The sequence below is a fragment of the Bombina bombina genome, chromosome 4 (genome assembly GCF_027579735.1).
Source record: "Bombina bombina isolate aBomBom1 chromosome 4, aBomBom1.pri, whole genome shotgun sequence".
NCBI lineage: Eukaryota > Metazoa > Chordata > Amphibia > Anura > Bombinatoridae > Bombina > Bombina bombina.
The window spans coordinates 760,728,737-760,743,350 of NC_069502.1; the positions used below are offsets into that span (position 1 = coordinate 760,728,737).

Consider the following 14,614-nt stretch of genomic DNA (forward strand, 5'->3'; position numbering starts at 1 on the left):
ATATAACTCCTCCCCAACAGGAAATGCAAGAGGATTCACCCAGCAGAGCTGCATATAGCTCCTCCCCTCTACGTCACTCCCAGTCATTCTCTTGCACCCAACGACTAGATAGGATGTGTGAGAGGACTATGGTGATTATATTTAGTTTTTATAACTTCAATCAAAAGTTTGTTATTTTACAATAGCACCGGAGCGTGTTATTGCCTCTCTGGCAGAGTTTGAAGAAGAATCTACCAGAGTTTTTTACTATGATTTTAACCGGAGTAGTTAAGATCATATTGCTGTTTCTCGGCCATCTGAGGGAGGTAAAAGCTTCAGATCAGGGGACAGCGGGCAGATGAATCTGCATTGAGGTATGTAGCAGTTTTTATTTTCTGAATGGAATTGATGAGAAAATCCTGCCATACCGTTATAATGACATGTATGTATACTCTACACTTCAGTATTCTGGGGATGGTATTTCACCGGAATTACTCTGTTAAAAGTACACTAAACCTTTTAATAGGTATTTATCATGTTAAACGTTTTTGCTGGAATGTAGAATCGTTTGCATTTTCTGAGGTACTGAGTGAATAAATATTTGGGCATTATTTTTCCACTTGGCAGTTGCTTGTTTTAATTGTGACAGTTTCGTTTCTCTCTCACTGCTGTGTGTGAGGGGGAGGGGCCGTTTTTGGCGCTCTTTGCTACGCATCAAAAATTTCCAGTCAGTTACTCTTGTATTTCCTGCAGGATCCGGTTCATCTCTAACAGAACTCAGGGGTCTTCAAACTTCTTTGGAGGGAGGTAGATTCTCTCAGCAGAGCTGTGAGACTTATATATTGACTGTGATTAAAAACGTTGCTCTGTAATTTTTATTTTCAAATTTAATTATTGTTACTTTACTAATGGGAACAAACCTTTGCTAAAAGTTGTGTTGTTTTTAAGGATTGATGCTATAACTGTCTTTCAGTTCATTATTTCAACTGTCATTTAATCGTTTAGTGCTTCTTTGAGGCACAGTACGTTTTTGTTAAATAAGATTGTAACCAAGTTGCAAGTTTATTGCTAGTGTGTTAAACATGTCTGATTCAGAGGAAGATACCTGTGTCATTTGTTCCAATGCCAAGGTGGAGCCCAATAGAAATTTATGTACTAACTGTATTGATGCTACTTTAAATAAAAGCCAATCTGTACAATTTGAACAAATTTCACCAAACAACGAGGGGAGAGTTATGCCGACTAACTCGCCTCACGTGTCAGTACCTGCATCTCCCGCCCGGGAGGTGTGTGATATTATGGCGCCTAGTACATCTGAGCGACCATTACAGATAACATTACAAGATATGGCTACTGTTATGACTGAAGTTTTGGCTAAATTACCAGAACTAAGAGGCAAGCGTGATCACTCTGGGGTGAGAACAGAGTGCGCTGATAATACTAGGGCCATGTCTGATACTGCGTCACAGCTTGCAGAGCATGAGGACGGAGAGCTTCATTCTGTGGGTGACGGTTCTGATCCAAACAGATTGGATTCAGATATTTCAAATTTTAAATTTAAATTGGAAAACCTCCGTGTATTACTAGGGGAGGTTTTAGCGGCTCTTAATGATTGTAACACTGTTGCAATTCCAGAGAAATTGTGTAGGTTGGATAAATACTTTGCGGTACCGGCGAGTACTGACGTTTTTCCTATACCTAAGAGACTAACTGAAATTGTTACTAAGGAGTGGGATAGACCCGGTGTGCCGTTCTCACCCCCTCCAATATTTAGAAAGATGTTTCCAATAGACGCCACCACACGGGACTTATGGCAAACGGTCCCTAAGGTGGAGGGAGCAGTTTCTACTTTAGCTAAGCGTACCACTATCCCGGTGGAGGATAGCTGTGCTTTTTCAGATCCAATGGATAAAAAATTAGAGGGTTACCTTAAGAAAATGTTTGTTCAACAAGGTTTTATATTGCAACCCCTTGCATGCATCGCGCCGATTACGGCTGCGGCAGCATTTTGGATTGAGTCTCTGGAAGAGAACCTTAGTTCAACTACGCTGGACGACATTACGGACAGGCTTAGAGTCCTTAAACTAGCTAATTCATTCATTTCGGAGGCCGTAGTTCATTTAACCAAACTTACGGCTAAGAACTCAGGATTCGCCATTCAGGCACGTAGGGCGCTGTGGCTAAAATCCTGGTCAGCTGATGTAACTTCTAAGTCCAAATTACTTAATATACCTTTCAAGGGGCAGACTTTATTTGGGCCCGGTTTGAAAGAAATTATCGCTGACATTACAGGAGGTAAGGGCCACGCCCTGCCTCAAGACAAAGCCAAAGCTAAGGCTAGACAGTCTAATTTTCGTCCCTTTCGGAATTTCAAAACAGGAGCAGCATCAACTTCCACTGCACCAAAACAGGAAGGAGCTGTTGCTCGTTACAGACAAGGCTGGAAACCTAACCAGTCCTGGAACAAGGGCAAGCAGGCCAGGAAACCTGCTGCTGCCCCAAAGACAGCATGAACCGAGGGCCCCCGATCCGGGACCGGATCTAGTGGGGGGCAGACTCTCTCTCTTCGCCCAGGCTTGGGCAAGAGATGTTCAGGATCCCTGGGCGCTAGAGATCATATCTCAGGGATACCTTCTAGACTTCAAATTCTCTCCCCCAAGAGGGAGATTTCATCTGTCAAGGTTGTCAACAAACCAGATAAAGAAAGAAGCGTTTCTACGCTGTGTACAAGATCTGTTATTAATGGGAGTGATCCATCCGGTTCCGCGGTCGGAACAAGGACAAGGGTTTTACTCAAACCTGTTTGTGGTTCCCAAAAAAGAGGGAACTTTCAGGCCAATCTTGGATTTAAAGATCCTAAACAAATTCTTAAGAGTTCCATCGTTCAAAATGGAAACTATTCGGACAATCTTACCCATGATCCAAAAGGGTCAGTACATGACCACAGTGGATTTAAAGGATGCTTACCTTCACATACCGATTCACAAAGATCATTACCGGTATCTAAGGTTTGCCTTCTTAGACAGGCATTACCAGTTTGTAGCTCTTCCATTCGGATTGGCTACGGCTCCAAGAATCTTCACAAAGGTTCTGGGTGCCCTTCTGGCGGTACTAAGACCGCGAGGAATTTCGGTAGCTCCGTACCTAGACGACATTCTGATACAAGCTTCAAGCTTTCAAACTGCCAAGTCTCATACAGAGTTAGTTCTGGCATTTCTAAGGTCGCATGGATGGAAAGTGAACGAAAAGAAGAGTTCTCTTTTTCCTCTCACAAGAGTTCCATTCTTGGGGACTCTTATAGATTCTGTAGAAATGAAGATTTATCTGACAGAAGACAGATTAACAAAGCTTCTAAATGCATGCCGTGTCCTTCATTCCATTCAACTCCCGTCAGTAGCTCAATGCATGGAGGTGATCGGCTTAATGGTAGCAGCAATGGACATAGTTCCCTTTGCACGTCTACATCTCAGACCGCTGCAATTGTGCATGCTGAGTCAGTGGAATGGGGATTACTCAGACTTGTCCCCTACTCTGAATCTGGATCAAGAGACCAGAAACTCTCTTCTATGGTGGCTTTCTCGGCCACATCTGTCCAGGGGGATGCCATTCAGCAGGCCGGACTGGACAATTGTAACAACAGACGCCAGCCTACTAGGTTGGGGCGCTGTCTGGAATTCTCTGAAGGCTCAGGGACAATGGAATCAGGAGGAAAGTCTCCTGCCAATAAACATTCTGGAATTGAGAGCAGTTCTCCATGCCCTTCTGGCTTGGCCCCAGTTAAAAACTCGGGGGTTCATCAGGTTTCAGTCGGACAACATCACGACTGTAGCTTACATCAACCATCAAGGAGGGACAAGAAGCTCCCTAGCAATGATGGAAGTATCAAAGATAATTCGCTGGGCAGAGTCTCACTCTTGCCACCTGTCAGCAATCCACATCCCGGGAGTGGAGAACTGGGAGGCGGATTTCTTGAGTCGCCAGACTTTTCATCCGGGGGAGTGGGAACTTCATCCGGAGGTCTTTGCCCAAATACTTCGACGTTGGGGCAAACCAGAGATAGATCTCATGGCGTCTCGCCAGAACGCCAAACTTCCTCACTACGGGTCCAGATCCAGGGATCCGGGAGCGGTTCTGATAGATGCTTTGACAGCACCTTGGAACTTCGGGATGGCTTATGTGTTTCCACCCTTCCCGCTGCTTCCTCGATTGATTGCCAAAATCAAACAGGAGAGAGCATCAGTGATTCTAATAGCGCCTGCATGGCCACGCAGGACTTGGTATGCAGATCTAGTGGACATGTCATCCTGTCCGCCTTGGTCTCTACCTCTAAGACAGGACCTTCTGATACAGGGTCCATTCAAACATCAAAATCTAACTTCTCTGAAGCTGACTGCTTGGAAATTGAACGCTTGATTTTATCAAAACGTGGTTTTTCTGAGTCGGTTATTGATACCCTGATACAGGCTAGGAAGCCTGTTACCAGAAGGATTTACCATAAGATATGGCGTAAATACCTATACTGGTGCGAATCCAAAGGTTACTCCTGGAGTAAGGTTAGGATTACTAGGATATTGTCCTTTCTACAAGAAGGTTTAGAAAAGGGTTTATCGGCTAGCTCATTAAAGGGACAGATCTCAGCTCTGTCCATCTTGTTACACAGGCGTCTGTCAGAAAATCCAGACGTCCAGGCCTTTTGTCAGGCTTTAGCTAGGATCAAGCCTGTGTTTAAAGCTGTTGCTCCGCCATGGAGTTTAAACTTAGTTCTTAACGTTTTACAGGGTGTTCCGTTTGAACCCCTTCATTCCATTGATATAAAATTGTTATCTTGGAAAGTTCTGTTTTTAATGGCTATTTCCTCGGCTCGAAGAGTCTCTGAGTTATCAGCCTTACATTGTGATTCTCCTTATCTGATTTTTCACTCAGACAAGGTAGTTCTGCGTACTAAACCTGGGTTCTTACCTAAGGTAGTCACTAACAGGAATATCAATCAAGAGATTGTTGTTCCATCCTTGTGTCCAAATCCTTCTTCAAAGAAGGAACGTCTTCTACACAATCTGGATGTAGTTCGTGCCCTCAAGTTCTACTTGCAGGCAACTAAGGATTTTCGACAAACGTCTTCCCTGTTTGTCGTGTACTCTGGTCAGAGGAGAGGTCATAAGGCTTCGGCTACCTCTCTCTCCTTCTGGCTTCGTAGCATAATTCGTTTAGCCTATGAGACTGCTGGACAGCAGCCTCCTGAAAGAATTACAGCTCATTCTACTAGAGCTGTGGCTTCCACTTGGGCCTTTAAGAATGAGGCCTCTGTTGAACAGATTTGCAAGGCTGCAACTTGGTCTTCGCTTCATACTTTTTCCAAATTTTACACTTTTGCTTCTTCGGAGGCTATTTTTGGGAGAAAGGTTCTTCAGGCAGTGGTTCCTTCTGTATAATGAGCCTGCCTATCCCTCCCGTCATCCGTGTACTTTTGCTTTGGTATTGGTATCCCAGAAGTAATGATGACCCGTGGACTGATCACACATAACAGAAGAAAACATAATTTATGCTTACCTGATAAATTCCTTTCTTCTGTTGTGTGATCAGTCCACGGCCCGCCCTGTTTTAAGGCAGGTAAATATCTTTTAAATTATACTCCAGTCACCACTTCACCCTTGGTTTCTCCTTTCTCGTTGATTCTTGGTCGAATGACTGGGAGTGACGTAGAGGGGAGGAGCTATATGCAGCTCTGCTGGGTGAATCCTCTTGCATTTCCTGTTGGGGAGGAGTTATATCCCAGAAGTAATGATGACCCGTGGACTGATCACACAACAGAAGAAAGGAATTTATCAGGTAAGCATAAATTATGTTTTTTTTTTTTTTGTTTTGTTTTTTTCTTCTTGTTTCGTTCTGTTTTAGCATTGTTTAAATCTGATTTATTCAACTACGCTTAGCCCAGGTAATCACTAGATTCATCCTTTCTTTTTTTTTTTCTATTTTTTTTTTCTCCTTTTAGCGATAGCATAGCTGAAATTTTCTGAACTGTATGTTTTAAATAAAGTTTAGAAAAAATTTGTCTAATATTATTCAAGCTGTATTGACAGATTACAGTAAATCTATGACAGTGCATCATTTTATCTAGCTAACTTGATTTTTTTTTATATGGAAAATGTTATTTTCTTGGTAAATATTGTATAATGATCTGTCTGGATTGTCACTATGTATTTTTAGCCCTGCAAGGCGTTGAAGCTTGTTTTCTTTTGATTCAATTGTATTTTGTGATGGAGACAATTAATAAAAAAATCTTTAAAAAAAATAAAAAAAAGAGGCTTTGCAGGAGGTAATAGACTAGGTAATAGGATTTGTATTTCCCAGCTGCAAGGCTTAGAATCCAATTGCACCAGGCTACATTTTATGTAAAGCTTGGTTGACATGTTGTTATAATTTTTATATAGAACGTGCAAAAATAAATTGTGGGTTTTATCTTACTAATATAAAACTTAAATGTGAAAAATATAAAGTTTGTGAACACTTTTAAGAAATAGCTTCCAGGGAAATCAATGGGTTGGAATTTAGTGCATTAGAGCAGTGATTTTTAACCTTTTTTTTGCTGTGGCACACTTTTTTACATTAAAAAATCCCGTGGCACACCACCATCCCAAAATTTAAAAAAAATCACACATTGTAGCCTAATAAAGCATATATATATATATATATATATATATATATATATACTCATACACACAAGCACACACATACTGTATGTATTGTGCTGTTATGCCATGCCTCCTACAAACTACCCCTGCACTGGGAGTAAAAAACAAGCAAAGTTTTAAAAATATGTCACACTGTTGTCAGTCTGCCGTGGCACACCTGAGGATCTCTCACGGCACACTAGTGTGCCACGGCACACTGGTTGAAAAACACTGCATTAGAGAGTATGCCAGTTAATCTAATGGGAGGGGATAAACAACAAGCCTTCACACTCTATAAAACCTATTGGATGTATACATTGAACTGTATAGAACCAATGGGATTAAATATAGATATGGATCTTCAAGTCTTTCGATGATTTTAGTTGGATTTGTTTTATGTTTTTTTTTGTTTTTTTTTTAAATATTTTTAAAACAAGGTTTTGAAGATATGGTTGCTTATATTAATTTAATCCATGCATTACAACACATACACAACCCACACACACTAATACAACACACACACACCTCACACACTCTCATACAACACACACATCTCACACACTCTCATACAACACACACATCTCACACACTCTCATACAACACACACATCTCACACACTCTCATACAACACACACATCTTACACACTCTCATACAACACACACACCTCACACACTCTCATACAACACACACATCTCACACACTCTCATACAACACACACATCTCACACACTCTCATACAACACACACATCTTACACACTCTCATACAACACACACACCTCACACACTCTCATACAACACACACAACTCACACACACCTCACACACTCTCATACAACACACACACCTCACACACCTAACACATTGTCATACAATACACAAACTTTGCACACTCTCATACAACACACACACCCCTCACACACTCTAATACAACACACACACTCTCATACAACACATACAGCTAACACGCTCTCATACAACACACACACCCCTCACACACTCTCATACAACACATACAGCTAACACACTCTCATACAACACACATACAGCTCACACACTCTCATACAACACACACACCCCACACACACTCTCATACAACACATACAGCTAACACACTCTCATACAACACACATACAGCTCACACACTCTCATACAACACACACACCCCACACACACTCTCATACAACACACATACAGCTCACACACTCTCATACAACACACACACCCCTCACACACTCTCATACAACACATACAGCTAACACACTCTCATACAACACACATACAGCTCACACACTCTCATACAACACACACACCCCACACACACTCTCATACAACACATACAGCTAACACACTCTCATACAACACACATACAGCTCACACACTCTCATACAACACATACAGCTAACACACTCTCATACAACACACATACAGCTCACACACTCTCATACAACACACACACCCCACACATACAGCTAACACACTCTCATACAACACACATACAGCTCACACACTCTCATACAACACACACACCCCACACACACTCTCATACAACACACATACAGCTCACACACTCTCATACAACACACACACCCCTCACACACTCTCATACAACACATACACACACTCTCATACAACACACACTCTCCTACAACACACACACAAGTCGCGACTCCGTAAACATGGTGTTACGACCCAGTAATGGGCCAGACCTTTGGTTTGAAGAACCCCCGAGTTATAGTACCTACTGAGATACCTTGGTTGTCTCTGTTATTTTGTGTTTGTGTGTGTGTGACCATGTGTCCATCAACATTTGAGTCACCTTGAAACCAGCCTTGCTTTTATCATAGCTGAAAAAGGTTTGAATGTAGTTAGAAAATAAACATATCTGGCATTTTAACTTTATTTAAAAATCGGCAACATGAAAAATACAGTGATTTTGGTATAACTTTTCAAACATACTGTTTACACCTAACACAGCTTTTCTTAATAAAACAATGCAATTGCTTACCATTGAACGCTTGATAAAAAATGGCAATTTTTTATGTTGTAGGACTTTTAGGTTAATTGAAAAATGTGTTTGTATATGTGCATGTACGGATGTCTGTCTCTATTTATTTATTTATTTGTTTCTCTCTCTTCCTCTCTTAAAGGGACATGAAACTCCATTTTTTTTTCTTTCATGATTCAGATAGCAAGTGATTTTAAACAACTTTTCAATTTACTTATTATCTATTTTGTTTTGTTCTCTTGATATTCTTTGTTGAAAAGGATAACTAGGTAGACTCAGGAGCTGTTGATAGGTAGTTGCGCATATATTCGTCTTGTAATTGGCTAACCAATGTATTCAGATAGCTCCCAGTAGTGCATTGCTTCTTCAAAAAAGGATACCAAGAGAATGGAGCAAATTATATAATTTATTATATATTTATTATATAAATAAAGTAAATTGAAAATTTGTTTTACAATAGTATGTTCTATCTGAATCATGAAATATTTTTGGGGGGTTTCATGTCCCTTTAAATCCATAGAGTGCATATATTATTGGACTTTGCTTGTATATTGGATACTGCACCCTGGTCCTGTGACGTTCAATTGTCAGTGAGAGTGCGCTATTTGGACTGTGTGTGTGTATACAGTATAAGTTTTTATATATATATATATATATATATATATATATATGTATGTGTGTGTGTGTGTGTATATATATATATATATATATATATAATGGGACAGTTGGGAGAGGGAATGGAACCAAGTGTAAACAACAATATCTTATGTCATTTAGGCAATATTTTAATTTTTTTAATACAAATTATACATGTAACTAAAAGTGTTTTTATATAATTTGTAATACCTTTTTACGTAGTGGCAGGGAAAATAGTATATTTTGATAATTTATTTAACCCTTTGAGTGCTAAGCACTTTACCACCTGGGTGCTAAGATTTTTTAATGTTTTTTTATTTTTTGAACAATTCTTTTTTTTTTTTTTTTTTTTTTTTTTTTTTTTTTCAGACCCTCAAGACTTACACTGTTGGAAAGGTTAAGCGATTACCTTTCCAACAGTGGGTCTTGGAGGTCTGTAGCTGCTTAGATTCCTGAGATACAGGCTTCTAAGCAGCATGCCCCCTGCTCCTATACTTAACATTGTTAAGTATCAATAAAGTTGCGCGGTGACGTCATCACGTTATTGCGCGTGACGTCACCACGCAAAACGGGAAGCCCCGGCGATGCCTGTCACTCTACAGGCACGATCGCCGGGGTGGGAGCCCCCAGATCTCCCTCAAGGTGGGAGAGTGCTAGTGACGGCTCTGAGCCTTCATTAGCACCAGAGTGGGAAACTCTGTGACGGCTCAAAGCCGTCATTAGCACTCAAGGGGTTAAAAAAAATAAAAATATATATATATATATATATATATATTAGTGAAAAAGTATGAATTTTAGAATAAGTTTGGATTTTGAAATTTCTGATTTGCAGATTTGTACTTATGTATGTGTATATATGTATGTATGTTTATAATGTGTGTGTTTGTATATACTTGTGTATACATATATATTTGTATGTATATATACACTCTGCTTAAACATCTTTTTTTGGAACTGCAGGTGCTTTTTCATTCATGTTTATTTAAGGTTCACATTATGTCCTATTATAAAAAACATTGTGAGTGATATTTTTTGTATTTTTCTATGCTTGCCAAAGGATAACCATCAAAGAAGGTAAGCTATGCAATATTTGTTTTGTATAAATATTTTATCTGTGTTGTGTGTCTTTCTATATTTTATGTGTTAAGTAATGTAGATTTTTTTTAGTTACATGTTCTTAATAGTTGGAAGGATGACGGTCAGGATACAACAACTCACAATATTAATTTAAAAGTTTTCTCCCAGTTTCTCCTACCTCCTTTATGTTGGCTTGGTTTGTACTAGAAATTATAACAATCAGAATGTAGACACTTAGTGCCTCATGATCAAAAACTCATCTGCATGAAGAGAAATCACTCAAAATCTTTGTGAACTAGTTGAGAATTATATTGTAATGTAGGTATCTTTCCTTCACATCCAGAACCTGCTGAGTAAGATAAACATCTCGCAAGCTAAAATTTGCCTTTCTAAAATTCTTTGAGAGGCAAGATAATGTTACCCGAGCAGAGAGCTTTAGATCATTGTGGCCACAGTGAGAGTAGATGAGCTCAGGACTTCTGGAACACAAGAAAGATACATCCCATCACTATTGAAATTATCAGAAATTTAGAGGTCTTGGTTTGGCTGTCAATTGAATTGCAGACCTCTTCCCCTCTCAAATTAGTCCAAATTGTTTAAAATATACAGTGGTTAAAATTGTAAATACTTTTACTTTACAGTCCATTTGTTTGTTATTCACTGTTCTGACCATGCCACCTCCTGTCCCTAAGTTTATTCAGCTGTGTACCTCTTTCAACTTCACATTCAACCAAAACCCTTTTATTAGTCTAGGCTTTTGCTTTTAAAAGCTGTTAATATAAAAGTAAAATGCTCTATTCATTAGGACATTCATTTTTTTTAAAACAAAGGGATTAAACAAAAGTCACACACTTGCCAATATAAATTAGCATAAGACCTGTGAGCCAGTCAGGATAATGTAGTCTTGCGTATGCTCCAGTAAGAGGTAGCTGCGTGAGTTTATCATTGGCTACTGTTTAATTCTTTTGAATGGTTTTAGAGAAAGCGCTTGATTAATATTTTAAAAAGAAGGTGACAGGTGTGAAATAAAAGTAGGTTAAAGGGACACTGAACCCATTTTTTTTCTTTAATGATTCAGATAGAGCATGCAATTTTAAGCAACTTTCTATTTTACTCCTAATTTCAATTTTTCTTCATTCTCTTGGTATATTTATATATACTCTAACAAGCCAGCCCATTTTTAATTCAGCATCTGGGTAGCGCTTGATGATTGGTGGCTACATTTACCCACCAATCAGTAAGCACTACCCAGGTGCTGAACCAAAGATGGGCTGGCTCGTAAGCTTACATTCCTGCTTTTTCAAATAAAGATACCAAGAGAACGAAGAAAAATTGATAATAAGAGTAAATTAGAAAGTTTCTTAAAATTGCATGCGCTATCTAAATCATGAAAGAAAAAAATTGGGTTCAGTATCCCTTTAATTTAGGTTGTAAGCATCTTTGAACAGGTGAGGCTGAACACTTAAAACTAAAATAAGTCTTATAGTGTGAACCAAAAACTACAAAAGAATAGGTACAGAATTTGGTGAGGTAATGAAAGAGGTGTAGACGATTAGGTATTGTGTAGAGTAGGTGGAGGGAGGGAAAGTGGTTGCAGACAAAGGGATATATATAGAAGGGTGCAGTTTAAGTGAGGGATTTGTATGTTAGGATTAAGATTTTACATTTTATTCTTGAAGGCAATGATGGCCGGACACTCTGACAGTTGGAATTGTAATTCAGGTGGGATATAAGTGAGTTATTAAGGGCTCGATTTATCAGTCAAGGGCGGACAGGGGTGTACATATTCGCCCCTGTTCCGCCCCAGCTCTCCTGGGCTCTCCTCTGGCGGGCAGCAATCCACTGCCAGAATTTAACATTGCACACGAGCGCTATTTTGCGCTTGCGTGCAATTCCGCCCCCTGCCCACACACAGCCAATCATGCGCGGGCATGAGCTGTCAATCGTCTTAGTCGGACGAGCCAGGGAGATTGAAGTTCTCCACCTAAGAGGTGAAGAAGAGGGTAGGGAAGCAGAGGTCTAATGACCGCTGCTTGATAAATCGTGACTGCAGGGTCTCGTGTGAGAACCTGCAGTCATAGGGAGGAGAAGGGCTTGATAAATCGAGCCCTAAGAATCTTACTTGGGTCTTGCAAAGGACTCAGTGTGAGGTGCAAATGAAAGTTGTCAATCCAAATGTGTCTAGGTAGCCGTCAAGAAGACTGAAGGAATAACAGTGTTGTCAATAGTAATACATATTAATGCGTATGTATAATGGATTAATATGGGGAGTATGGGCTTGTTTTTGGAGATGTTGAGCTCTAGATAATAACATTCAGGTTGTTACTGGATAGACAAAGTGATACAAGGGTGAGTTATATGTTGGGGTAAAATGGTAGATTTGTTTGTCATCTATATACATATGATGCTAAAACTCACAGGACTTTATTGGGGTCATATGGTTGCATCACCTAAACGATAACTTTAAATCTGACAACTGTATACAGCTTTAATGCAATTAAAAGAATGATAGTAAAATTGCTGTTGTATGATCTTTATAGTTACATGTAATCACTATTTATTTTCCTCCCTTTAAAGGTCTTGGATTCAACATCGCTAGGTTTTGGCACTCGAGTAAAGTGGTTTGCAATATGCTTTGTGGGTGGAATTGCTTGTTCTATTCTTGTGAGTATATCATGTTGTTGTTTGGGGGGTATCTTTTTTTTTTTATTATTTAATTTTTTCTTTCATTGTATTTACGATTTGTGCCACTTGGGTTATGATCTTTTGTATATACTAAGGTATGCTTCATTTAAATGAACTAATAACTATGGGTAAGTAAACTGAGATATGGTAGTTTTTTGCCTTTTAAAGGGAACTTTTTCTTAAAAAAAAAAATCTACCTGAAAATAATGTTTCTTTCATGTAATTAGCAAGAGTCCATGAGCTAGTGACGTATGGGATATACATTCCTACCAGGAGGGGCAAAGTTTCCCAAACCTTAAAATGCCTATAAATACACCCCTCACCACACCCACAATTCAGTTTTACAAACTTTGCCTCCGAGGGAGGTGGTGAAGTAAGTTTGTGCTAGATTCTACGTTGATATGCGCTCCGCAGCAAGTTGGAGCCCGGTTTTCCTCTCAGCGTGCAGTGAATGTCAGAGGGATGTGAGAAGAGTATTGCCTATTTGAATGCAGTGATCTCCTTCTACGGGGTCTATTTCATAGGTTCTCTGTTATCGGTCGTAGAGATTCATCTCTTACCTCCCTTTTCAGATCGACGATATACTCTTATATATACCATTACCTCTACTGATTCTCGTTTCAGTACTGGTTTGGCTATCTGCTATATGTAGATGAGTGTCCTGGGGTAAGTAAGTCTTATTTTTTGTGACACTCCAAGCTATGGTTGGGCACTTTGTTTTTAAAGTTCTAAATATATGTATTCAAACATTTATTTGCCTTGACTCAGAATGTTCAACTTTCCTTATTTTCAGACAGTCAGTTTCATATTTGGGATAATGCATTTGAATTAATCATTTTTTTCTTACCTTCAAAAATTTGACTCTTTTTTCCCTGTGGGCTGTTAGGCTCGCGGGGGCTGAAAATGCTTCATTTCTCCAACATAGGTGTGTCCGGTCCACGGCGTCATCCTTACTTGTGGGATATTCTCTTCCCCAACAGGAAATGGCAAAGAGCCCAGCAAAGCTGGTCACATGATCCCTCCTAGGCTCCGCCTACCCCAGTCATTCTCTTTGCCGTTGTACAGGCAACATCTCCACGGAGATGGCTTAGAGTTTTTTAGTGTTTAACTGTAGTTTTTATTATTCAATCAAGAGTTTGTTATTTTAAAATAGTGCTGGTATGTACTATTTACTCAGAAACAGAAAAGAGATGAAGATTTCTGTTTGTATGAGGAAAATGATTTTAGCAACCGTTACTAAAATCCATGGCTGTTCCACACAGGACTGTTGAGAGCAATTAACTTCAGTTGGGGGAACAGTGAGCAGTCTCTTGCTGCTTGAGGTATGACACATTCTAACAAGACGATGTAATGCTGGAAGCTGTCATTTTCCCTATGGGATCCGGTAAGCCATGTTTATTAAGATAGTAAATAAGGGCTTCACAAGGGCTTATTAAGACTGTAGACTTTTTCTGGGCTAAATCGATTCATTATTAACACATATTTAGCCTTGAGGAATCATTTAATCTGGGTATTTTGATAAGATTATATCGGCAGGCACTGTTTTAGACACCTTATTCTTTAG

General features: G+C 39.5%; 1 protein-coding gene across 1 annotated transcript in view; it reads left to right on the plus strand.

Annotated features, from left to right (window-relative positions):
- The window catches only part of SFT2D1 (SFT2 domain containing 1), a 150,314-nt gene that overhangs the window by 70,865 nt on the left and 64,835 nt on the right, over nucleotides 1-14,614 (plus strand). Inside the window, exon 2 of the mRNA XM_053711068.1 lies at nucleotides 12,943-13,029. Coding sequence (XP_053567043.1) covers nucleotides 12,943-13,029 — 87 coding nt within the window. The remainder of the gene's footprint in view (nucleotides 1-12,942; nucleotides 13,030-14,614) is intronic.